This window comes from Agelaius tricolor, unplaced genomic scaffold, assembly GCF_023055355.1.
Source record: "Agelaius tricolor isolate 1412-34295 unplaced genomic scaffold, bAgeTri1.0.p SCAF_1, whole genome shotgun sequence".
NCBI lineage: Eukaryota > Metazoa > Chordata > Aves > Passeriformes > Icteridae > Agelaius > Agelaius tricolor.
Genome location: NW_027269261.1, coordinates 68,007,093 through 68,033,746, shown reverse-complemented (window position 1 = coordinate 68,033,746; position 26,654 = coordinate 68,007,093). Strand labels below are relative to the sequence as shown.

The window sequence follows — 26,654 nt, the reverse complement described above, 5'->3', positions numbered from 1 at the left end:
TACAGGGCTCCATCCCCAGCCCTGTGCTCTTCAACATCTTCATAAATGACTTGGATGCAGGACTGGAAGGGACACTAAGAGAGCTCACAGATGATAAAAAACTGGGAGGAGCTGTTGATTCCTTGGAGGGCAGGGAAGCCCAGCAGAGAGACCTTGACAAATCAGAGGATTGGGCAAACACAAACCCTATGAATTTCAATGAGGGAAAGTGCTGGATTCTGTACCTGGTTTGGGGCAGCCCTGGATACACAGACAAACTGGGGAATAAGATGCTGGAAAGCAGTGCTGTGGAAAGAGACCAGGGGGTCCTGGTCAATGGCAAGTGGAACATGAGTCAGCAGTGCTCTGGCAGCCAGGAAGGTAAGCTTTGTCCTGGGTTGTGTCAGGCACCATATCAACATATACCACAACCACAGAGAGAAAATAGGTTGAAAAAGCAGCAATATAAAATTATATTTCAAAAAAAGAAAAAAGATTGAGTAGCAGTGCAGTTCTGCTAACTTCTGTGTTCACTGCTCTGAAATCTTGATTTCAAAACTTATATATTTCAGTAAATATCAACCTGTAAGACAATTGTAGATTGAGAAAAAAAAATGGGGAATGGGGACACTGAGGTCTCTTCAATTCGAGCACCAGAACTAACTCATGAATCAATGAAGGGGGCAGGCAATAAAATCCTTCCTCTGTAAGGGTGAGAAAGTTTTAAGTTGCTCATATTTGTAGAAAAACTATAATGAATTTTAAGTTAAATCCAAATGTTCACTTGCTATATTGCAAGCTTTGCAAGATGACCATATACTGATTTCACGAACAGCAAATGAATAATCTTTTTAGGCAGATTCTGATGGTGGAAAAAGTTCTTGGACAGTACAAGGCATGTGACTGCAGAGCTTTAAACATTCACATTAAAATGCGAGTTCATACAATGAGGTTCTTCCAGCATCCCTTCACCCGTTTATTCAGCCTGTTGAAATCTCACTTGTATACCCATACATGTGTTTGCACCTCATGTAGGAACTGCTGGAATGTATGGAGTCAATGAAAGCAGCACAGTTCAACTTGCCTGTTTGCCAGCTGCCCATTTAAACTCACTAGGTACTCACAGGTAAGTCTGCCTAATTTATACATTTTTCCTCTTTGGAGGTCAATGATGGACAAAAGACAACCACATGCAATTTTTTTTTTTTTTTTAATAAAGATAAAATTACAAAAAAGGTAAAATCAGCTCAGGAAAGGCAAATTACTTTAATAGATCAGTTTAGACATTTAACATAATAACTCACATCCATTTTTAAATACTATTACATAAAGCATGGTGAAGAAAGGAATTTCTGCCTCATAATTAGAAAACTCACAATACAACTTGCCAAAAAACAGAACAAAGCCATTTGAAAATAAATACAGTCCATGCCAAATAGTACAAAATGAAATCAGCAGTCTCTCTCCATACAAACACTTTTCTCCTTTTGGGTATTCTCAGACTCTAGTATTATGTTCTGCAGCTGATGAGAGGCTATCTTTTGTTCAAGGGTTGCTGAGCTGTTCTGATTTTGCTCTGTACAAAGGCAAAAAAAAATATTGTTTTATTTTTTTAATTAACTGATTTAGAAATGCAATTTTAAATTACTAGTCATAATTCTAAAATATTTAGTATTATGAGGAACTGAAAATGACCTCCACAGAACTGAAAACTATTACACAGTACTGACTTAACAAACACTCTGCAGAAAATGTCATTATTAATTAATTAGTGCTTACCCTTTGGCATCTGTTTTTTCACCACTGCTGTCCTTGGCTTTATCCTCCTCCTTAACATCTGAAAAATCACAAGATTTTAAATATACCAAAAAATGCAAGAAAGCCTTAAAATACTTAAGTAGTAAAGACCATGACCACGTTTATTATTTTGTTTGTATTTCTAGCCAGAGGAAACTGGCTTTTAAAAGAAGTCACTAGTTACATATTAAAGTGTAGTGTTAAATGCATCCATCCAAAGGAGAGGTCTGGGCACAATGCCAAGTGATTCAGAATGCCTCAAGGCAAGGTCTCTCTCGCTGGCCATAATGATGGCATGCAGTAATGAGACCTGGAGTTCCCCTGAGCTCAAGATGTATCCAGTTCTTAGAAAAATCAAGAGTCCTTGGAATTACACTGTCCCCAGAAGCCTATCTGGTGTCTGTTCCAGAGAAAACAAGCTGGCTCACAAAAGCAAACAGGAACAAATGTTTTGTCCAACGTCTATTTTTTCATCTCTATTTTCATTAAGTCATACAAATCCCTGGCTCTAAGACTTCAACTTGTGTGGAAGAAACAATAACACTTGCCTGAAAATATTGTACTAGTCTGAATAACTGTATCTTGAACTGATTAATTTAAAATAGATGATTTAAAAATGATGGAAAAGAATATATCATCTCAACAGCGAATTAACTGTAACCAGATAAAACATCTCTCTCCTGGCAGGACTGACATTTGCAGTTCTAAAATACAGGATGAAACCTCACTGCAGTCCTACCTGCTTTTTTGTCCTCAGTCTCTTTTTTGTCTTCTTCTATTCTGGCTTTCTTCGCTCCTTTCTTATGATCTGCAACATTTCGTCGTCCACCTTCCCCTTCATCTTCAGAATCTGAAAACTCTTCATCACAGGCTATGCGCTTATCAGATGCTCGAACTAGGATTCAGATTTATGACATTTATTAATCAAAAAGTCCAACTACAACAGGCCTAATAAAAAAGAACTATCAAATTAAGAATGAGTAGTAATATACTGTAATCATTTACTCCTGATAAACTACATTAACAAAATTATGAAAACCACTTATTTTTCAAGATACCCTGGGACTCACACAATAACATCCAAAAAGCAGGTTTGTAGAAACACAGTGGGAGGGTGGGAATATTTTAACCATGTATCAAATAAAACTTCAAATAATGAAAACTAAATCACAGGAGAAAAAATGATTTCAACAGTTCAGCAAATGGATGGTGTGCTAATAAGAGGTTATAGAATTATTCTAATCTCCATCAAAAAAGACTAAAGGTAGCAGGAAACTCTTGGCCATAGCTCAAGAGCAGCTCAAAGTTCATGGAAGGGTTATGGTAATAAAGTCAAAGGTAGTGTCACAAATATGGAAAATCTTTGTCTCACAACAAAGAAAATAAAAGGCTTTTTTCCCTTTAAACACTGTATCTCATGTTACTTCAAAGGGAAACATAGTTTTTGTCTTTTGTTAGTCACAAATAAATTAAAGTACTGTTTCTTTAGTTAAAATTCATTAAGTCTTCTGAAGTATCTATTATAGATTTGAAGTAGCCATGCTGTTCCATAAGATGCAAAAACACAGGGCTCTTCCAGCACTTCATTAGACCCTTTAAGAGGTTCAAATGTGCACATGGATGCCACCTTAAAAACATCAAAAGTGGCAGACCAGAGGCAAAATTTTTTATTCAGGAAACATAAGGGCCAGTCTTCCAATAGTGCACACTACTACAACTTAGGTTCTGAGCAATTAAATCCATGACAACCATCTACATGTTCTATCGTGAAAAGATATTTCTTACTAGAAATGCGTTTGTCTGGATCTTCTCCATCCTCATCTCCACTGTCTTCATGAACAGCATCTTCAGGAATGGCCTGCATTTGTACACCAGGTGCGTGAGGTAACATGCGCAAGTTCTCAAATAAGCGTTGCCTGAGAGTAACAGACAAGAACAATTATTACTACACAGAAATTAGCATTTCCTTGGATTTCTATGAAGGTCTGAACTCTGCATTCAAAGTTAACCTGGCTTTGCTTTAGAGTCAGTTTCATTTTTCAATTAAAAAAATTAGCATGTCAAGTTCAGGAAGCTTTCTGTCCCTATGAGATCATTAGTATCCACAGTATACTTGAACATCATTTTCTTTGTACTTTACAGAAACGTATTTCAATCAACTTCAGTTATTAATTCCCCACAGGGTCAGCACAAGTACTGCCCATGTGGGCTAAACTGGTGTCAGTACTACTCTGTAATAAGCTAGAGTATCAAGTTAGATAAATGCACTATTCTCTAGCTTTTTAGAAAGACAGACAGTTAAAAGCATGAAGACTTCCCAACTGTGAACAGCAATGACAAAATTAATTCATCTGGATATGTTTCCTTATTGGCTTTTTCAGGAAGAATAGAGACAAGTTCTGTCTTATCTAAGCAGCCTGATGTGATAGATTATATACTTCAAAGCACCATGTGCCAGAAAAGAGGATACTGGGCTTCTTTTGGGACTCAAAACTATCATTCCAAAGCACAAGTAGAAAGGCAGGCTTGGGAAGCATCAAATATCAGTATTTGCAACAATTATCTTAGCATTCTTCTGCACAATTTGAAGGGCTAAAGGGTAACTGGTGCTTTTTTGGAATCTTTAGAATCTCTGCCTCTGTTTAAATCACATGACCTGGCAAAGTAGTTTTGCCATGAATGGCAGCTCCCTAAAACCAGGTGTCTGTGAAAGCACACAATGAACTGAAGGAGGAGTCTCCAAAATTAGTCATTGATCTTGTGGGTGCTAGTACAAGACAGTGAGACTGTGTTTTTCCTATTGAGAGAGAGCAATCTCTGCCTGGGATTGTAGCAGCAAGTTTTGCAGCCTACTTGTACCACAAAAGCTCAACAATATATACCATACAGCAAGCAGCCTGGCAGATCACCAGCTGGAAAACTACATTACTGCTGAGAAATTTTGTACAATTATATTAACAAAAAATAAAAGGGCTTTTTCTCCCATCACACATTATAAACTCCTTTCATTTAATTGTGATTGATATAGTTGTGCTACGAACACCCATCATAGTCTATATACCAATCACTTAAAAATTAGTATTTTAACAGCTTTGGTGAAATTTGCAATTTGACAGTTTTAAAGGTTATAGCAGGTGTTGGCAAACTTATACATGCAATTTCACATCTTTATTCAGCTATTTTTAATTATCAAAAGAATTTGTACCATTAACAGCCTGTTAGAACTCGGGGCAGGGGTGTAAGTTTATTCTTTTAAACCCAGAGCAAGGACAAACCACAGTAAGCCAAGAGTACTTCAGGCTAACCAATTGCATCCTACCAGTTCAGCACAAAATTGGTTTTATGTATGCATTACTTCACCCCTGAAGTAAAATATTCGTTTCCAGTGAAAATGTCAATATGAGAGGAGGAATAAACTAAGTATCAAAAGTGGCACAGCCTAAAAATACACAACCACCACAGCTTATGAATGAGCACTGATCAAACCTTGTGGATTTGTCAAATCACAGCTACTCAATTGCCTGCACACATATCACTGTTTCTCCAGAGTTTTGAATTTTCGAGCTCACATATGACTTTTTATTTTTGCAGCAGACAGCTACAAAGAGTAACATTCTCAGTCCATGTTTAGATATGGAGCTGAGAATTAGAAATCCTAGTCATCATGGCCCACCAGCTTCTTTCCTGGCAGGATAAAGTTTCTACAAAATTAGAATGGGAATCTAAGTAAAACAGTCATCTTTTCAGATGCTGAAAAAAGGAAAAATCCAAGCTGGGTCATAAATTTTCATATTTATAGTCATAAGACTTCATAAGCATGCATTCTGTTGGAGGAAAAGACTTCCAAAAAACCCCTGACAGAAATGAAAAACATGTCAAATCTATTCTAGTACTTATTTTTAGTGAACAGGGAAAGGTATACAGTTTTCAAAACTGCCTAATAATTAAACCTGTGGAGAAACATGACCCACATGACCTACCTGATAGATAAGATAATCATTACTTACTTGATCTTCTCCATATATTCTGGTGTATTCTGATTAGTCATATTTGAAGGACTAATATGAAGCTTGAAGTCTGGTCCAAAATACTCAAAGTAGTCATTGTATGGCAACTCTATAAACCAAACACCAAGACAACTTTGTTACCCAAAAAAGATTTTAAACATTTTAAATAAAACAGTAGATTTAACAGGATTTTACTTAGAGAACCATCAAACCCTAAGCGTTCAAACAAGCAATACTTATCATCTGGACTCCTCAGTGATTTTCCTCTAAATTATTCAATAAATGAACTTATTTGCTGGCAAAATGCAAAGAGAAAGATCTACTGCAATTACACGCTGAAAAACTCAATAAAAATTTGAAAAAATAATTAAAAATTATAGTTCTGCAGGAAAAAGAAGATTAATTGATGATTTCTTGTAGGTGTTTTCAAAGTTAGTCCAGTTTGAAAGGTTTAAGCGAGCCATTCAAAATATTCCTTCAGGACGAGCTTTAATATTTGGCAGTTTTTTATTAGGCAATTCAATATCCTTGCTAAGTGCTGGACATTGGTTCAATGGTGCTGACTGGTTCAGTCTGTCTGTTTCCCTCCTTACCCTACTTTTTGCATTTTCACAGAAAAAGGTCCCCTGACTAGAACACTGAACCACCAAAATGAAGTTGATGAAGACTACATAGCCAGGACAACAGCTATTTTACACTGTTATATTTTGCAGTATTTTGTATTGAATATAACTGTATCTTTCCAGATAAAGTAAGAGAAATATTTTAAAAAATCCAGAGAACCTTTAAGAAATAAGACACTGAAATCCATCTTTAATTGTGCCTTTTGTCTTTCTTCCTTTATGATTGTTACAGGATAAGTCATGTTGGTTAGGTGGACAGAAAGCAGACAGGAAGACTAAGTTGCTATTGCAACATTTAGAAATGCATGGTTATTTCTCAGAACAGATTAAAGATGGCAGGGATCCAAAAAGTAGATAGGAATGTTAGAAAAAAAAAAATCCAAAAAACGTCATATATATATATGTAATCCATTGAAAGGGAGATGCTAATGGAAAAAAGAAGTCCCAAGATAAGGAACTGCTACTGTGTCTTCAAAAGCTTTGGCTGACAAAGAATATATTTTGACATTAAAAATATGTATCTTGAAAGGCACATTCCAAATAGTCTTTTCTCACTGACAGAAGCATTCTGCTGAAGTCAGATAGAAACACTGAATCCACCAAGAGATAGATGAATAGCAATAGGTTATCAACAAAAGTTGCGGTTCAACATGCAAACTGGCAGTAACTCATTTGCAATAAATCACTCCAAACAGCAATTTTATGTAAATGCCATTCCAAAAGCATATCCAGGAGCATATTTGGTCAGAAGTAAAAGGAGTTTGAGATCTTTAGGGATCTTCCTCAGAGAAATTACTTCAGTATTTAACTATTCTAAACCAGTCTATTTGTTTTATGTGGTTTTAAATTTTAAGATAGCTTGTATAGCCAAAATTGAGTAAAATGGAAGAGTGGAAGTCAATACACTTTCACAGCTACTTTTGTCAGATAAAATGAAGAAACAGTACTTTTGCTATGTAAAATGGACACTTGCACAGTCAATAATTTCTTAGGTACACCGTATCTGTGTTGTACAACTTACAGGTTGACACCAGTACAATCAAAATGCAGTATATGTTCTTTCATAATGATGATATTCATATTAGAAATACTTACAAGAAAGGTTCCATAAGTTTTGTACTTTGAATTTTTGAAAAGTGACTCAGTAATTTAAAGCTTTTGCTAAGGCATAAAAAAAGCCCTAAATACTTACGTTTATTTAGTGCATAAGATACTGAAAATTTATTGGCTAAATCCTAGCAATAATTTTCTACCTAGTTTATTCTAAACTGATGCATTACAGCCAGATATACAAATATCTGCTGTTTACTTAAAATCTCCCATGATTGTTTATATATAAAATATTAAGATTTACCATTAGGAATTTCACAATCTAAGGCAACAGCAGTTTCATATGTCCAGCATCGAGCAACATTACGAATTGTGTAGCCTCCTCCTCCTAACATCAGCAATGGCAAGTTAAAAGTCTTTACAACTTCCACACATTTAGCATGACCTGTAAAACAAAAATAGAGTTGACAATATATGGAAGAAATTTATTAAACAGAAAAATATATAACAAACTATTTCATCAGACATATGCAGTCACACTTAACAAGTAAGAACTGAATTGATTCAAACAGAGATGTCTCCCCCTAGAGCTAAGCACAACCTCACAAGAAGTCAAGACCTACAGATTAGAAATGCACAAAACACAATGAACATCATCCACCCCAGGCTTCAGAGACTTTGCATGATGGTTTATTGCTGTTCTGAAATGATCCTAGAGTAAGTGTTTCATCTTTTCATAACTGATGTCATACACAGTGACAAATTTAGGCACAACTTCTCAGTCAAATGCCATGAGGGAAGAAGGGAAAATAAAATCAGTACTTGGTCCTTCCTACTTCTAAACTTGAACCTGTATTAGAGGTTGCTAAGTCTTGCTTACAGAGTGAACTGGTGCCAAGACAGTACACACTCCAGGGAGATACAGCATACTGAAAGGCATCTGTAGGAGGCAGCAGCTCTCTTGCTTTCCAAGATATGTAAGATGGAAAAAAATCTGAGCTGTATGGGCAACTGAAGTAGCTTTGCCACCTGGTGCAAATCAAGAAAAGAACCCTGAAACACTGCAGACCCAACAGATATTATACTGCATTTTGTTGCCTACAAAACTCTAATTGTCACATTAAAAAAAGCCTCACAAAACCAAGAAAACTCATGATTTAAACAGGCTGGATTGAAGGCATACCAACAGTTTGCTATACATTTAATATTTTGTCATTTAAAAATTATAATAACAATAATAACAACAACAGTAACAGTTTTGCTACTTGTTAAATAACATCCTAATTTAGAGAATTAAAATTGCAGATAGCAACTTAGGTAATACTAAAATAAATTAATTCCATGAGAATTAATTAAAATTATGGTTAACATATAGCTCAGTATAACAAACACCATTATAAATTTAACGATGCAGTGAAGTATTGTCATTTCAGTAATACCTATTTACACCCAACAAGGTGTTTGATGTTTAGCATCTGTAGTCCTACTAAGTTGACTACTAACTAGTTTTATTTGCCCATCCTTGTAAGTGTTGATGCCTTGTAAGTTCTAAGATGACTGTTGTCCTGTCATTCCAGGACACTGTTTTAAAGCTACAGAAAGCCTGTACATAGAAGAAAGGGTATCACTTGAGTGGCCAGGAAGCACATGGAAAACCATGCTTCTTAACTTTTTTAGATGGACAAAACGAGAGAGGCAACTTCTGCATTTCTTTTGGCAATCCCTGTATAGCAAAGAAAGAAGTGATTAATCATAGTAATGAACAAAATCTTTGTGACTCCAGTCCTCATCATGCAAGTGTCTTGAAAAACAGTATGAAGGTCAGAGGTTTCTAATAAGTAGAAAGTTACAGACAACAAACAGACACTTCTCTGCTTACCTTTAACAGTAAGATTAAAGCATCCCAGTCTGTCCCCAGACAGTGAATCTGCTCCACACTGCAATACCACAGCACTGGGCTGGTACATCTCCATTACTTTAGATATAATCTATAATCAATATAAAACAGTGAGTCATTAACTGACATAATGAAAACACAAAACCAGTAGTTTTCAGAGAGCTTAAAAACAAGAAACAAAGCACTCACTGGTTTGAATATCTGTCCATACGATTCATCATCTATACCATCCCTCATTGGAAAGTTGACAGCATAGTATTTGCCTTTTCCAGCACCAATGTCCTACAAGCAAAGATGACAAATGCTTTAATACAAACACAGAAATACATAGTATGGTATCATGAAAAAAAGCCTGCACAAGTTTGCTGAGCTATTCTGTACCATTATACATATCTGCGAGGGATAAGAGGCAGTTTTCTCAATTCCTGTTTTCCCATAAAACCATTTTAGAGTGTAGTAGTTGGACACCAGGATAAAAATAGCAATAAGTACACTCAATTTTTTAATTCAAAGATTTAAGACAAAAAGACAAATCAAACCAATCAGTTTAATCTGGTAATAATAGCTAAGCAAACAAAAGTATGAAAACCAAGAAGAGCAAGGTCCGTGTTTTCAGTGTTGCATAGAAGACTTGGTCTTGGATAGGTTTTTAAAACCATGTTATTGCCCTAAACAAAGGATGAGGAAGTAGCTGCATCAAAAGGGAAAGAAAAAAATCCAATAGGGGCCACTTACAGAAGTGCTCTTGAAGAAACTGAGATGTCTTAAATGAACAAAAAAACCCCAAAAAAACAAACATGCAAATTATTCTCAGTTCCATCAGGGGTCAAGCCAGGAACTGTAGTAGCTTATCTTATCAGCTTTCCTAGACAACCTATGTATTAAGAGAAAAGGTTTATTGCAAATAAAAAAAAAAAATCAAGTGAATACACCCCGAATCCAACCACTCCTATTTTGATGATCGCCTTAAAAGCTAAAGATCTCAGCTTGACACACATTCCCATTTCTTCCATATATTTCATCACCAACAGATAGACAGACAGCAATGCAGAGCAGTTAAGTGGAGCAGACAGTAAGAATTAACCTGTTCAGTCTGACTGTAAACTATTTCTGCAAACAGCAGTTCTGCAGAAATATCCTAGAAAAACTACAGGTCATGTGTAGCATAACCCAGCAACACAAATACTAAACTTCTCAACACTACCTACTGAAAGTCATTGACTTTTCCCTATTCCTGAACAAAGCCTCCTTAGCAGAGAATGTATCAAGAATGTGCCACTTCCAGTAACCAACCTTTACTGAGGGTGTGAGGGGGAAAGGACAAAGATGAGGAGGGGGACAAGTGGCCCAGTGAAGCACAGACACAATGTTAACAGTTGACTTTTTTTAGCCATAACACATTATTAACATTTCATAGTATTGCAAGATGAGTGACACTAAAGACCCCTGCTGAACTCAACTCTGGCTGAAGTACAAGTTACCCAGAATTTCCCAGAGTGAATCATATTGACTTTCACATGCTGAATTTTCTGAGGTGATCACAGAATGGCCAGAATTGTAGGAAGGGACCTCTGGAGATCATCTAGTCCAACACCCTGATAAAGCAGATTGCATAGGATCACATTCAGGTGGGCATTCAGTATATGCAGAGGAGACGTGACAACCTTGCTGGACTACTAGAGTGCTCTTGTCATCCTCAAAGTAGTTTTTCCTTATATTCAGATGGAACTTCTCGTGTTTCAGTTTGTGTCCATTGCCCCTTATTCACCAGATCCCATTCTTTTGACACCCACCCTTGGGCTATTTGTAAGTATTGATGAGATCCACTCTCAGTGTCTTTCCTTCAGGATAAACAGGGCCAACTTCTTTAACCTTTCCTCCTAAGAGAGGTGCTCCAGTTGCCTCATCGTATTTGTTGTCCTCCACTGGACTCACTCCAGGAGCTCCATGTCTCTCTTATACTGGGGAACCCAGAACTGGACACAGCACCCCAGATTTGGCTATACCAGGGCTGAGCAGAGGGGCAGGATCCCTTCCCAAAACCTGCTGGCTATGCTTTTCCTAGAGCACCCCAGGATACCATTGGCCTTCTTGGCCACAAGGACACAACTGGCTCATGGTTAACTTGTCCACCAGGAGCCCTCTTTCTCACAGAGCTGCTTTCCAGCAAGTCAATACCTAACCTATAATGGTTCATGAGGTCATTCCTCTCCTTGTCTTGTTTCACAGATTAAAAAACCAAAAATCATTAAATTGATCTCATCCTAAAACACAGCAAAGTCAAATGTTCACACAACTTCCATCTAAACAGAGCAATTGTTTGAGCTACTTAGTGGACCTTTGTTGTAGCTGATGCTTGCATTAGTTTTAAAAGCTAAAGAAACAATATAGCATTCTGGTAGCCTCCCATTCACCAACAGATCAAACTGCTGCCTCACAGAACCTGGGCCACTATGGAGAACTATGGTCTCAACTGATCTATCTGTGTGTATAAATGGCAAAATTTGTGCTATCATCTAAGATATGCAAAAGGTCAAATAACTTAATGAGGACACGAAGTTTAGACTGAACAACGTATTCAGTAGAAAATGGATGAAAGCTGCCAAACTAGAAAACCTCAGATTCATCTACACTGACAGAGCTGCAATCACAGTATCATCCTTTGACACACGATATGTTACTGCATCAAATAAATGTAACCTGATCAGCAAACTAGATCAGCTAACTAAAGAATTACAGAAACAAGCTGTAAAACAGCCCATTGGAAAAAACCAAAGAGATTTGGCTGGAAAAGTTGATAAAAATAACCATCAATGGCAGATCAAGTTAGCAGAAGGAAGCAATGCAATACTGGCCTCCAGAAGGAACACTGACTTTTCAGAGAATTAGCTCTCCCTTCAGTTCAGTTAGCTTTGCAATCTCTGGAGATAGGAAAAATCCCTATGGCGATGCAATAATTGCACTAAAGCCTGGATGCAGACAATGCTCATTTCAAAATCCTAACTAGCAACTCAGGAAAAGAGTTTCCATGCCTGAGATACTGTTTTTCACTGACACTGCTGAAAATATAAATCCCAAAACCCATAAAATAGTCTTCCATTTATTTCAACTATGCTATCTTTTAATTCTTTGTTCTGGGTGTGGTGAGGTGAAGAGTCCACAAACTTCCCTGTCAACGGGAAGTCCTGCTTCTAAAAAGCCAAGATATCTAACCCCTTTCAAAAAAAAAAAAAAAAAAAAAAATCTAGCCAAATTCAGCAACAACAGCTTGACATGATAAACATCCGGGGCTGAGCTGCTTTTAGTTTGAAGCACCACTACCCCACCTTGTGGCCAGTCGAGTTAAACCACACAAATAAAAACAAGCTGATTTCCTCATAAATCAATTTAGAACACAGTTTAATAGAATCTAACAACCATAATAACATTCAGCAACAACAACTACACTGAACTGAATGCTTTGCACCCCACTGCTCAACTTTCACTCACTCCTGTGCCATGTGGGAATCATCAACAGGCTGGGAAACACACTTTTCAGGAGTATTAGCTGAAACATGAATATTTGTTATCCTATGAATCAGTTTAAATATATTAGGAAAACAGTGAATTCTTTCCCAGAACAGCATTTTTGCAGGCCAACTTGTTAGAAGTGTTCACAAATTTTAAAGAAAGTTTCTAACTGTATGCACAAACTAATGTGCAAAGTTGCTAACACCAGAGGAATGCCATATCCCAGGAGTGTCTCTGATAAAAGAGATTTAATTTATGAGTTTGAAGCTAGGAATATATTAATTCTAATACTCTTTCAAGCTGTGAAGTGGAACAAGTTCCTGTCCTAACAGACAAGTATCTAACACGAGCAATGACTAACTTAAAATTAACATGAAGGGCCAGGAAAATTGGTTTCCTGTCTCAGCTTTGCCAGAGATTCTACAACAGCTTTAATGATAATTCTTCATGGGCAAATGCTCCCTCCTCTCTCAGTCTAGCTATAATGCTCAGTACATAATTCCATATGGGGCATGCTAAAGTTCTTAGGTGGTGAGCATCATGAGAACTCAAAACACACTTCACGGCATAAGAAATATTCCCAAAATGAGTCAACTGTATTACTAGTCAAATAGAACATAGTAAATTCAAACTGTAACTTAAGCCTTGTGACTGTTAAAAGGTAATCTGTAAACAGATACTTTTCACTGTAGCTGCAGAATTGAAATGCACAGATAATCATAAATATACCACACTGTCGTCTTAGAGACATCTCCAAAATCTGTGTGAATTAAACTAATAATAATGGAAAAATATTTCAGCATATTTATCCAGAAGTGAAGGTGTTAATTTCATGTAGAAATGAATATTTTAGTTCTCTACTATTCCGTATTATTTTTCCTAAGATTCCTCAACTCAATTATCACTCTAGGCTAACATTTTTTCTGAAAACTTACTGTTGCATGCCATTATTGGACATACTTATTTTAGTGAAGTGCAAAAAAAAGTATCTACAAGGAAGGCAGTAAGAGGGAATTTATCACCTAATGAAATTTTATATTCAACCTTACCCTAAGGTCCCCTGTGCCTGGAAAATATTCACCATACTTATGGAATGATACTGTCATGACACGATCTGTGGTATAAAATGCTTCTTCAACACCATCACCATGATGGATATCAATATCAATATACAACACTCTTTGGTGATACCTAGAAAGAACATATAAGAAATACTCATTATCTGTTATACTGAGAGCAAACAAGAAAAACACTAACAAAAAACCCCCAGCCAGACACAAAAATCCAAGATTATGATCACTGTGATGATTTTGGTTGAGGTGACCATACCCTCTTAGAAATCTTGCCACGGTTTGAAAAACATTAATAAGTTTATCTTCATCAAAATAAGGAATTTAGTATTCACCCCAAACTGTCTCATTCTGTAGAAACTATACTTCATGCTTCTGCTGACATTGCTTTGTTGTTCACATCTGCTGAATTCACCCCCTTCATTAACCCCAAGGCCTTTCTTTCTGCCTTCTCAGTAATTACCAAAACAGTCTGTGTTCCATAAGCTCACAAAAAAATAAATATTTATTTTCCACTGACTTTTCTTCTTCACCTCTCCAGCTTGTAAAGAAAGGCACATTCTTATTTTCAAATGTATTGCACTTTAATTTGCATAAATTTATTACACTACTGTTTATTGTTTTCTTAAATACTGCAAATTTCAGAACAGTTTGAGATGGATAAAGAAATCAGTGTTTTATTTTAAGCATTGAAGCACTAGAAACAACAAGTATCCCTTAAATTTTATGTTTTCCAGTAAAGAAGAAAGTCTGTCATCAGAACATGCATTTTCATCATGCTTTGCACAGTACTGAGAGTGTGAGCACCCATGATTTCAGGGAGTTTCCCACAGTTACACAACCCATAACTACAACATGATTCTTTCCTTCCTTCACAAGCACATTAAACTAAAAAATTCAAGATTGAACCACAGAAAATTATATTTCATAGACTGCAGACAGCTCCTGAATATATGTTGCCCATTAAAATGAATCTTAATGCGCTAATATTAACTAATCTTAGTGTCTTTAGAAACATTTTCCATCTCTAGATTTCCAGATTACAGCTACTTCCCTCATTCCTCACCAGCAAAATCAGCTGTCCTACTCATAAGAGTGAAATACCTTAAACATTTTTTCTAATAAATGGGATTTATGTGTTATTAGTAGGGATACAGTCCTCTGAAGCAGTAAAAGCAACACTCAGGACTTGAAATTTTAGTGAAGCATTACTGTTTCAAGTCAGTTATATGATCACTCTTCATTCTTCCTCATTTCTTATTTTGCAGTCATAGCACCACAGCCGCTACTTCATTATTTATTAAAACTAGCCATATTAATTTATGTAATAATCCAAGGAAGCTCACTGCAAGATCTTCCCTGAATATTCCTGTTTGATTCAGTAACAAAACAAGTGACAGAAAACAAGAAGACATATTGTGAAACCAAATGGGTGTAAGATTATGAGTACAAATTACTGCCTTAAGGGATCAGGGTAGTGATCCATCTAGCCCACTCTTCTGTCCCCATGTGTAGCAAAGGGAGACTTTACAGAAATATTTACAGAAAGCAAGTAAGCCTGTCCACTTTCTGAAGTCCACTACTCTAGACCTTCCCCACCATCTAGAATTACAGCATATGGTGTTTTACAGGGTGCATTGTTGCTTGGATTTATCTCCTATTAGTTATCTTTTCAGTTTGCCTGTATTTTATTATGAATATCTTGCTGAAGTCAAACCAGGCAGAGCTTGGAGCTTTCTTAATTGAAACTGTAAAAGTTCAACATGGGCTATGAAAACTCACTCAAATAGTAACTACAATCCATACCTTCAAACATTTAAATAGCTGAATTCAACACTTTCTATAATTTTAACTTGTGCCTATCACAAACTTACTTCAGTAACTCAAGGATGGCAAGCACAATATCATTGACATAACAGAAACCAGATGCCTCCGATTTCTTGGCATGGTGAAGTCCCCCAGCCCAATTGACAGCCATGTCTGTTTGTTGTCTGTTCAATTTTACTGCCCCAGCTGTAAGAAGACACACAGAAGAATGAAAGCAAATGGAGTCAGAAATTTCTGATTGCCTTTCAATTTGCTACATAAAATCATATTTTATTTTTTAAATAAGTTGATTTAGAACAAATCTCTTACTGATACTGAGTGAAATACTTGATATGTCTCATATTTTACAGTCTGTAACTAATAGGATTATTTTAAAAATATACAGAAAACCCGTTATATTTACTTCATTTTTAGATGCACAATCAAAATTTTAAGTTGCTGATATCAACCCAGTAAAGCTATAAAATAGTAGGCAAACAACCTATACTCACCAACAGAGCCTCCAGTTGACAGCTGACAAAACTCAAACAGGCCATCAAACACAGGACAATCTTCTCCAACATTAACTGTATAAGAAATGTAGTATTTTTTAAATACCATTGCAACAGCATTGATATATGCATGGATAAGACAGATGCATTATTCATTCAGCATTTTAATTACTTATCCCCCATTTCATTTATAAGGCTAATTTAAACACTGAAAACAGAGTCCTAACAGCGTAACTCCAAACTAGTATTTTTTTATTTTCTTTTAAGATTATTTTTAGTTTCTATTGGAAGATTTGTCTCCTCGTTGAAAGAAGAAGTTTGATAATTTTTAGATTTTTGAAGAAATGCTGATTAACATAGGTCATGTTAAAAAGAGTCCAATTACTTAGAAAAATAATTTGCTGGCAATAAGGCATCATAAAGAGGTTACAATACTGCCTTTAAAATTGATATAATAGCTGTCAAACTGCATTCCTAACAGTACTTGGAGCTTATTCCTATAATTAAAGGAATAAATTAATAGAAAGGGAGCACAGTGAATGATGTACAATTTTTACTATCTCCCTCCAAGAGGAATGAGTTCAAGCCTTAGTATTAGCAGCAGTATTTCACATCTAGAATATGCTCTGTGAAAGGAGAGGCAAAAATCCTTACATATGCTTAAAGAACATTTTTGTCAAGATGACTGCTTTTCATGGAAAAGTGTAGCTAAAGGCAGGCACATGCTACTTACTCTTGTTACAATATTTCTCTGTACTGGTGGATACTGAGCTTCAAACAATGCTAACCATAAAAGCACCTACACATAGACTTAGCCTGATGTTGGCACTTACATCTCTGCATTTGCTTGCTGTACTCAGACATATTGTCAGGCCTTATTGATCGGAGAAATTTGATGTATTCATCACTATGGTACTTGGTCATTTCCTCAGCAGTTGCTTTGTGGGGTCGCTGATAACAAGAACAAGTTAAAGAAACAAATCAGAGTGCTGTGCAAAATCAGCTGTGTTAAAATAGACAACTTGAAAGAAGTCCCACCTACTTTGAAGGGAAAATGGTGAAAGGAAAACAATAGTAGTAGTGTTTTACATAAAGCAAGGGCTACTCTGTTGTGATATACAACTGCATTAAATACTGCTTCACTTCTAAACAAAAGAGCCCTGAATACACTATTTACGTATTCTCTATTTTCATTACCACCTCTCTCCACTTACTTGCATGACAATACTTGAAGCTCTTTAAAAATAACTTAAAATGCTTCAGTGGACATCATGTTGCCCATACTTACATAAATTTCCATTTTTCTGTATAACCCATAGTTTAGCAGCAAGTTGTGAGTCATTCGGATTCTGTGAGGTTTCATTGGATGTCCTTGTCCATAGTAATAGTTTCCAATATCACCTGCCAATAATGCACAAAAGAATAGCTATTAATTTTACAAAACAAGTTTCATTGCCCCTTAATTATTCTCAGAAGATAAGCAAACAGGTATGATTCCAGAAAACAAACAAACCCCACAAAGGGAGTACTGTCTACTTCAAAAAGAACACAAGGGAAAAGAACTGCTGTATGTCAGAAACAGAGGGAAAAAAGAAGCCAAATCTAACACTTGGACTACAAGCAGACAGTAGTGGGAGAGCAAAAATATATGTAAGACAAGGTTTCAAATCAAGAGTGACGTTCTGGCCCAATACTGGGCTAGAACTGAACAAAAAAATGGGAAACAGAACTGAAATCAAGAGGAGAGGAGACCTACTGATGACATTGCCACATAGTATCACAGAAGCCCACAGTATAACAGAAGCCCTAATAAAATCTACCATTTTGCACAAACTGAATTTATGATACAATCCTCAGCCTGTTCTTAACTACTAACCCTATTACACCCAGAAGTAAACTCCAGATCCATTGTGGCAACCACATGCGCAAACTTTCACCAGACACCTGCTGCTGGAGATCCACAATAGTTTAACAAGAACCTTATAATCCAGATTAGCCTGATACATTGGGGACCAACTAAGCACACAATTAAGATAAAAAATTTGACACTCTTTTCCAAGAAAGGAGTAGCTGCTATCATGGGCTAGCAGTAAGTTTTCTTCTGAGCTCAGCTATTGTTAGAACACACAAAACCCCACTTTGAGCACTGACATTCTCAATACATGAACCATTTTAAACAGAACTGTCCCTGGAAATAGCAACAAGCTTATAAATTAAGTCCAGTTGTCAATGGCTTTCAGCTGGAGATTTCTAAAACACCTCTTCACTACAGCACCTCTTTTCTTTTTGACCCAATTTCCCGATAGGATTACTGAACTTTACCTTCTTGAACTTTTTATTTTTCTTTCACATCCTTCAACATGCTCTGCCTTGTCCACTGGGAACAAAAGAAACACTATTTTCACAATGTCATACTACTTTGTAAATTTATCAGTCAGAGGTAAGAAGCAGCACTACTACAAAACAACTTTAGTTTCAACTCTTCAGCATGGGCTTCATGGAAGAAGGGTAAATGTCAGCTTGCAGTAGCATCACCAGCTACCAAGAAAAACAAGTATTACAGTAAGATTAAAAGTTTCAAAGCATTCTAAAATCCTTCAAGCTTTCAGTTTTCAAAGAGAGAGTAAGGAGAGTAAGGACACTTAAGAATACAGATGTAACCTAATGTACCATAAGAAGAAGTAGAAAAACTACCCTTCAATACCTAGCTCTTTGCCATCCCATAACAATAGAAATACCAAGTTTTAACGTTAAGAACTTTGAAGAGTTTGGACCTTCTAACTTGGGTACTAAGTGGAAGAATAGCACTTTTTGTCAGTTACTTATTGCAAGCCTATAGGTTTGGTCACACACAGGTCAAGAGAAAAAATAGAGTATAAATAAACTCCTTCCTTCCAACAAAAATATTTTCAAGCACTTTACAAAAGAACACCTTATATATTTGAGGTTTAGGAAAAAATCTATCACAGCTCTTTGAAACTAATGCCTAGAAGATGAAAACCAACCATTTGCTAGCTCCACTTTATGTTTTGAAGTTACTGTTAAGTCCCAGATTTTAAAAAATCTTCAGGCTAGTAAGAGCTTTAAATTTTGAGATTTTTAGGACAATAATGATTATAAATAAAGTGATATTATTGAGGGAACTTCCATTACAAATGCATCTGTGGCTTAAAAATGGAGGTTTTTAAGAGATCATTTCAATTTTAACTACTTCAGCTTCTATAGTCATCACTGACATTTTATTCAGAATGCTGATGGATGGGGAAGCATACAATTAAGAATTATTTTATATCTTATATATGATGCAATTTTTGTATTATTTTTCTCATATGAAATAGAGAAAAAATAAAATTAACAAATTTCCTAAATACACTTGCAACACATCCTTCAATATACTGCAATTAATCAACTAAACAAATTTTAGCTTATCCATAGTCTATGTGCCATACACTGCAGCAAACAGTTATTTATATAAATCAAGCACACTTTTTAGCTTTCATTTTTTTTTTTACCAGAAAAGAGAGTTTTAAAAGAATTGGCACACTGGTAGATTTAATGGGAGTTTATTTGTCAAACAGAAGATCTGTAGGTGAGTATCTGGCAGAATCCTTCTGTATTAGAGGCCAGCAATAGTGATTAACAATAGATATCAATATCATACACTTTAGCAACAGGCAATACAATACCATTTATATTTTTCAGGTGTTAGTATCACCAACAAAAAAAGGTTTTGGCGTTAGCCTCATAAAAAAAAAATTCTTAAAGCATATGGACAAAAAGCCCATCAAGTATCAAGGGATTAGTGATGCCTATACAGGCAGGGGTAAGGAAGGAAAAGATAAAAGATCCTCTTTCTTCATTAGTACCTTGATTTTCAACCAACATCATGAAGGGGACCCATCATGGAGACATCATACTGTGATGAAGGTAAAGTTGTCAAAGGTGTCTCATCCTTTACCTAGTGAAGAAAGGGGTGCACTTCCTGGTACAAACACTCCATCCACTGATCCTGAAATTTATATATCTCTTCTTCATATGTCACAGCCTTACTAGAGCACTATGGGAAGAAAAGCAAGGTGTAGCAAGAGCTAGTATGTGTGAGGATGGCACACCTCACTCACTGATGGAGCTAATTAGCTCTGCACAAACCTCTGCCAGGGTAACTCTAAAACTGTACATAAAACTGTATAATGAGGAACAGGTACAGAGAGGCCAAGCTCACAAGATCATTACTGCAGACAGCATGAGTACTTGACTTTACACTTACCAATATAAATTCTTACTGACATAGAAGTAAAAATCATACAGAAGAGTTATGAGCACAGTGTATCACTTACCAGTGTGGGAACACATGGAAAACACACAAAAAAAAATGTAACTGAATGAGGAAGAGAAGGGAAAAAATGCAAAGCAAATGTGTAAAACGTGTAAATTCTGCAAATCTATTAATCTTTCACAGCAAGGCTTCAAAAATTGAAATTTAGTGTTTTATATCAGTAAAAATGCCAGCTAAATGACTCCCATTGAGAAGTAGCAACATATAATCTCTGGAAAGTTGAGTCCTTAATTAAGGAGAGACAAACCAAGTGCCCATTTAATACTATAGGAGTTTACTGCTCCACACTGTTCACTACGTGATACAGAAGACCTACCTGAAAATTGTTACACATGTTGTCATGCTTTGGGTTCAATATATGTATTTATTTTTTAATTTTTTTTTCTTCTCAATTCATGCAAGTTACATGCCAAAATGATGAGAACTATCAAATAAAAATAAACCCATGATTGCTTTGATGAGCATAGTTTTAGACACCCGCTTGTCTATCCAGGACTTGAGAAAGGCCTACAGAAAATATTCTAAACATAAAAAAATAAAAGAGGCTACATGCCCTAAAGGAATTTTAATTCTGCCCAAAACCACACAACTAACAAAAGCTATGTCCCCAAAAAAAGTATTAGTTTCTCCAGTTACCATGACATACAGAAAAATAACACCATTAAATTTATGCATTACAAAGCAGTCTGAAGTGACTGACTTAAGAGACAAGAGATGACATCTACACTTGTTTTTTAATACTTTGTAACTTGTATGTTACATTTTAACTGATAAACTGTTATGTACATGGATCCTGCTTATTTTAGGTATAGTTACCATGAAATGATGAGGTATTTCAGAACTGTACTATGCAAAGAAACCTAATTGCCACAATGGAAACCACATGGAAAAAACATATCTTAAGAGCAGCAGTTACACTGAATTGACTTCAGCGATACAAAGGGGTGAACTCATGTAAAGCTGAATGTAAAATAAAAGATCATCAATGCCTGATGAGTCAAACAAACAGCTACTCAAACAGGCCTAAAATTATGGCACTAGCTTCTGAAGGATTGGACATTTTGTTCTGGTTTTAAAGTTAAGCAGACAGCAGAAGAGTAGCAAAAATCTGACTTTTGAGCCCCGAACAGAGACTGGACACCATCACCATGTTTGGAAGGCACTGCACAAAGTACTGATGACTTTCTAGAAAACACCCAAGTTCATTTTATCTGCAGATGTAAGCTTTAATGAGAAGTACTACTCAAACAATGCCCAACTATAGTAACACACTGCTCTACTAAAACAGGTTTAGTCTCGTCTTTATGGGTGGAACCAACAAACTGATGCAGATCTCTCAAATTTTTCATGAAGGTAGAGCCTTTTGAACACCCACACTAAATTATGCACCAAGAACCTATCTAAACAATACTGCTAGTGCACTGGCATGGAATAAATACACGAACTCACAGTAACCACACCAGTTGCTGCATGATTCTCTAGAGCAGTGCTGGTCTATGCAGGAGCACAGAGCTGGAAAGACCATCTGGGGCCTGTTCTCACTGCTGTGGGCAACTGTACAACACCTTGGAAGAGCTAAACTACCTGAGCCACAATGCTGCAAAACCATGACAAAAACCTGAACACACATGGTAAGAGACTAAACTAAAAGCTATGATAGCCTTCCACATCTAGCATGATTCTAAGCAGTGTGAGCAGCACACTTTGCTAAGCTGTATCAAGACCAGAAGCATTTATGAAAAATACTTTAAGTAAGATCACGGAAGTATTTTAATTCGTATTTTAATTAGTTTTTCCCTTAGTATTCTGGTTTAAATTTAAGCAAAATTCCTGACCTGAGCATGATCACAAGCAATGAAGATTCTGCAAACTGGATGTGGTTGACTTTCTATTACAAGCAAACTCAAGGTAATGAAATCAGGCTTTGTCTACTCAAAGTTTATTGGTTCCAAGTACAGTATGAAGGCTATTAAAAGTATTGATTTAGAAAAAAAACCTTAACAGCAATACACTGCAAAAGTGACAGGCTAATTTAAAAATTCAACCTTAAATGACAATCTCACCAAGTTTCACAAAAAGCAGGGGGAAGTTTATTGCATCTCAGAAGAAAAGCATATGTGCTTTTGGAACTTTTCAAGACTTTTTAGTCTGTAACTTTTAAGAAACAGTAAAAGTATGTGTGGAGAGCCAATTATGACCCAAAAAAGGGGAAATTTACTTTAAACATTACATTCCTTTAGAGATCTACCACTACTTCAGTATTTTTTTGTTTTAGGTTATTTAAGGCTTCAAACACTCCCTTCACTGTGATTCAATGGCTTTGCTGGTACAATAGTTAGAAATATTCAGAATTGCCAGATGAACCACATAGTAGCATCAGGATATTTATTTTAGGTATAAACTAAAATTTCTTCTAATAACCCTTTGTCCAAAAGACATGTAAAATAATTATTGGATTTGGCAACACAAATAAATGAGACATCAAAAATATTCCAAAACTGTTTCTGTCACATATAAAATATTTATTTTAAGGCACAACAGATACTATTTTCTCTACATTATTAACTACATTTATCCCAGTCTACAGATGAACTGTAACTGCTTTAAGTCACCATTATCATGCCACCTCAAAACTTGTTCCTCTTCCAGTTTCTCCCCAGTCTGCACAAGCACAGCTTTTTTGGCTGTTAAGGGAATCTAATGCTAGCATCGAGTACCAAAATCCAGTAATCACAGGAAAACAATATCTCAACATCTAGTAAGCTACCTGACTTTATCAAAGGAAAAAAAAAAAAAGCAATTTAAAAAAAAAACCAAACAAAAAGGAAACTGCTTTTAAAAAAAGGCAAATATTTTTAGAGAGAAAGCTTCTAAACTATCACTGTTGTTTTTCTTTCAACAAGGCAAAAAGTTATTCCTCTTCCCTAGGAAAAGTAAGATCCTAGCCTCAACAGAAGTATCCCTAACAGGGGCCTCCTTTCCCCTTTAGGCTGAACAAAGAACCAGTGCTAGCAACAAAGAGAAGGGGGCGGCAACCACCACTCTGCCTCCTTTAGTGTGGTTTAAAAAAAAGCCAAGACAGGCCCCACAAGATCTGCCATTTCCAAAGAATAGCAGGTTTGCTACAGGAACACAACCTTTGTTATCTTGAGTGGGTTTAGTCACTTATCTTCACTTCCAAAATGGTGAAAACACCAAAGGTCTACGGATGAACATCCTCAACCTCTGTTTCCTGGCTACTACCAAGACCAGCCTCAGATGCAACCGTACAAGATTGTTACAATAGGAGGCAATTTAATCAAATCTCTTAACTAATCTGCCCATCCAGCTCACCTCCCAGTACAAAAACGGCTAAATAAATTCAAGCTCAAGAAGAAAACTAAAAGTTGTTACTGCTGCGGCCAGAGAAAACCGCAAACAAGTTGCTGAAAATATCTCAAACCAAGCACTTTTTCGCCACGACCGACAACGCAGCTCGCAAGCCCCCTCAACATACAAGTGTGCAAACTCAGAGGGCCTACATGCAACTCAAATTCCACTATTATTAAACACCCACGCACACAACTTTCCGCGTTTTGCGGGAAGGGAGGCTCGTGGGAGCCAGACCTCGGCTCTGATCCCTGCTGGGTTTGGGGATGGGGGAGGAGGGGGTAGGGCGCCCCTGTCCCTCCGTATCCCAGACCTCGGTACGAAAGCCCGAGGCAGGGAAAGGCCTCAGCTCAACAATCACCAGGTGCCAGAACTACACATGGCCTGGACTTTCTTTGCAGGGGAGGAGCCAGACACAGCAGCGGCTTCACCGCCTCCCTGCTCAGCGGATGGAGGGGAGTGTCTCAACTTTTCTTCTTCTTTTTTTTTTTTTTTCTTTTGGGGGGGTGTGGAGGGGGTGGGGGGTGGCGCGCGGGCGGGTGGTGGGTATTTTGGGGGTGGGCAACAATAGCCACAGCACCTAGCCCCGGGCCCGGCAGACCAAGCAGCTCCCGGACCCCCCGACCCGCACCCCACTCCACCACCCCCGGCCCCGCCGCCCCACGGGGCTCAGCAGAGCCGACGGCGGGAGCGGGGCGCGGCGGCGCAGGTGGAGGCGGCGGGGACCCCCGCCCGCCATGGGGCCGAGCCGAGCCGGCCCGGGCCGGGAGAAAGGGGATCTCGTCCCGCGGGGAAGGGGCGGCCGTGCCGGCGGGGGCCGGGGACATAGCCCGCCCCGGGCGGCCATTAGAGGGGCGCCCCCCCCGCTCCTGCACGCGCGCTCCCGCGCCGGCCCTGCTCACCGTCGTAATAATAGCAGACTTTCTTCTTGCCGCCGCCCTGACTGTACGCCATAGGGCTGCCGCGCCGGGGCCGTGGGCAAGGAGCGGGAAGCCGAGGAGAGCGCGGAGCCGGCTCGGAGGGTGGGAAGGAGGGGGCGGGAGAGCGGGAACTCGCGACGCCGGGACCGCCAGCAGCGGGAGCGGGCCGGACCCTTGGCAGCGGGAGGGGCAGCTAGTGGGACGCGCCCAACTCTCTGCCGACGGAGGGAGGAGAGAAAAAAAAGACGAGGAGAGAACGCACGCGAGCGGACGTGGGCTTCTGCCTCTTTCTTCGTGATAGCTTTGCTTAGTTATACACAAAATTCAGAGAAGAAGCCAAAGAGTATTCTTCATAAGAGAGTTTTTGGAGAAAACTCTTTTCTGGCCCACCCCCTTGGTGCGCAGTGGTACGATCCGACGCGGGTGTCGGGGCTGTATCCCCGCCCCCAAGCGGAGTAGTTTGGCGCATGCGCGGAGTCTCCCACAGCGGCTGCGGCGGGAGTGGGAATGGGGAGTCCCCGCGCTCGGGCCGCAGCCGGCCCGGGCCCTGCGGAGCACCGGGGCCACGGCGAAGCCCCTCAGCCACCCCCAGCACCGGCCGGGGCCGCGGGGTGCCTCGGCCGCAGCCGCGCTGGGGCCCGAACCTTAGCCTCACGGGGCGGCTGCAGATGCTCGGCCAGCTGCGGCGTCGCGTCCTGTCCCCTCCCCAAGTGGAAGAGTCTACTCTTGTTCACAACAAAACTGGTTTCTGTTTTGTTTGCTTTTGGTTTTTTTTCAGTACTCCCGTCTGTCAGTACTCAGCCCTAGTAGCAAGTGTTGCACCTCAGTATCCCTGTTCTAGAGGAAGTTGAAAGCATGCTTCACATAGCAATTCTCCCAAAAAATCAAGGCATGCCACACAAGAAGCATTTAATATCTGAAGAATTTGTCTTCAAGATCTATCAGCCGTTTTCTCTCCTTGCCTCAGCTCAGGTACAAACTCAGGAAGGAGAACCGTGACTCCATTCGTGCTTAGCCAGCTTGCTTGTCTTTGCATTTATAAAGGGGTCAAAACTTGTGAGCCCTGATAAGCCGAGTCTGGGGATACACATCAGTTACACTAAACTTTACTGTTTCTTCAGCTGACACCAAAGGCCTAGATTTAGAGACTTCCACTCATACAAGGCTTGACCAAGCTTTGTTGATTTGCTGGAGTTTTTAAAAGTACCTAAACCCCCTGGTTATTGCCATATTTACTTCTCTATTTGACAACAAGGCATTTGTATAACCTATGTCAAACAACAAAACCAGTACATGCCCAAACACAGGTTTGGTCTTTGTTCCCAGGGTTAAGTTGCTTTCACTCCTAGAGGTACCTCATAGGAGTCTGGGTCCTTGTAACTGATATTAAAAAATAATTTTCTATTATTAGAGACAGACAATAATGTAAAATAAGTTTGTTAAGCACGTGTACACACAAAGGATAGCCTTAGGGCATCCTGAATTTTCCCCCCTCCCTTCACCTTTTAACAAAAGGATACCATATTATGATGTAGTCAGGAAGTATAGCATTTTTAAATAGTTTTTTTCATATTCCATTTGGAAATTTCTCTCGTAGAAATAACATACAAAATTGATTTCTACACCTTATAAAACAGCTGATGCTTGTTTCTTGGTGCAAAGTGCAGCAAAATATCTGCATAACACTATAAGAGGCACGACATTATCCACTTACCAATAAATTCCTTTTTATCTTGGCCTTAGTGCTGCCACTTCTTGAACAGACTTAGATTGGACTC

At 38.1% G+C, this 26,654-nt stretch overlaps 1 protein-coding gene across 1 annotated transcript; it reads right to left on the bottom strand.

Annotated features, from left to right (window-relative positions):
• Window positions 1-1,226: 1,226 nt before the first annotated feature.
• Window positions 1,227-25,071, bottom strand: HDAC2 (histone deacetylase 2). Its single transcript, XM_071438318.1, has 14 exons — window positions 24,859-25,071; window positions 17,540-17,652; window positions 17,085-17,202; window positions 16,252-16,326; window positions 15,808-15,946; window positions 13,913-14,054; window positions 9,543-9,635; window positions 9,336-9,444; window positions 7,761-7,901; window positions 5,784-5,892; window positions 3,562-3,692; window positions 2,516-2,671; window positions 1,759-1,816; window positions 1,227-1,555 (listed from the first exon to the last, which is right to left on the bottom strand). The coding sequence occupies exons 1-14, from the start codon at window positions 24,908-24,910 to the stop codon at window positions 1,525-1,527; spliced, it is 1,467 nt and encodes a 488-aa protein (XP_071294419.1). The 5' UTR covers window positions 24,911-25,071; the 3' UTR covers window positions 1,227-1,524.
• Between the last annotated feature and the right edge of the window lie 1,583 nt (window positions 25,072-26,654).

Coding starts and splice junctions, on each gene's coding strand:
- HDAC2 (XM_071438318.1), bottom strand. CDS start 24,910: ATGGCGTACAGTCAGGGCGGCGGCAAGAAGAAAGTCTGCTATTATTAC. Junction 7,902..9,335: donor CTTTAATCTTACTGTTAAAG/GTAAGCAGAGAA, acceptor TTTGTTTTACAG/GTCATGCTAAATGTGTGGAA. Junction 2,672..3,561: donor TCCAGACAAACGCATTTCTA/GTAAGAAATATC, acceptor TCTGAATCCTAG/TTCGAGCATCTGATAAGCGC.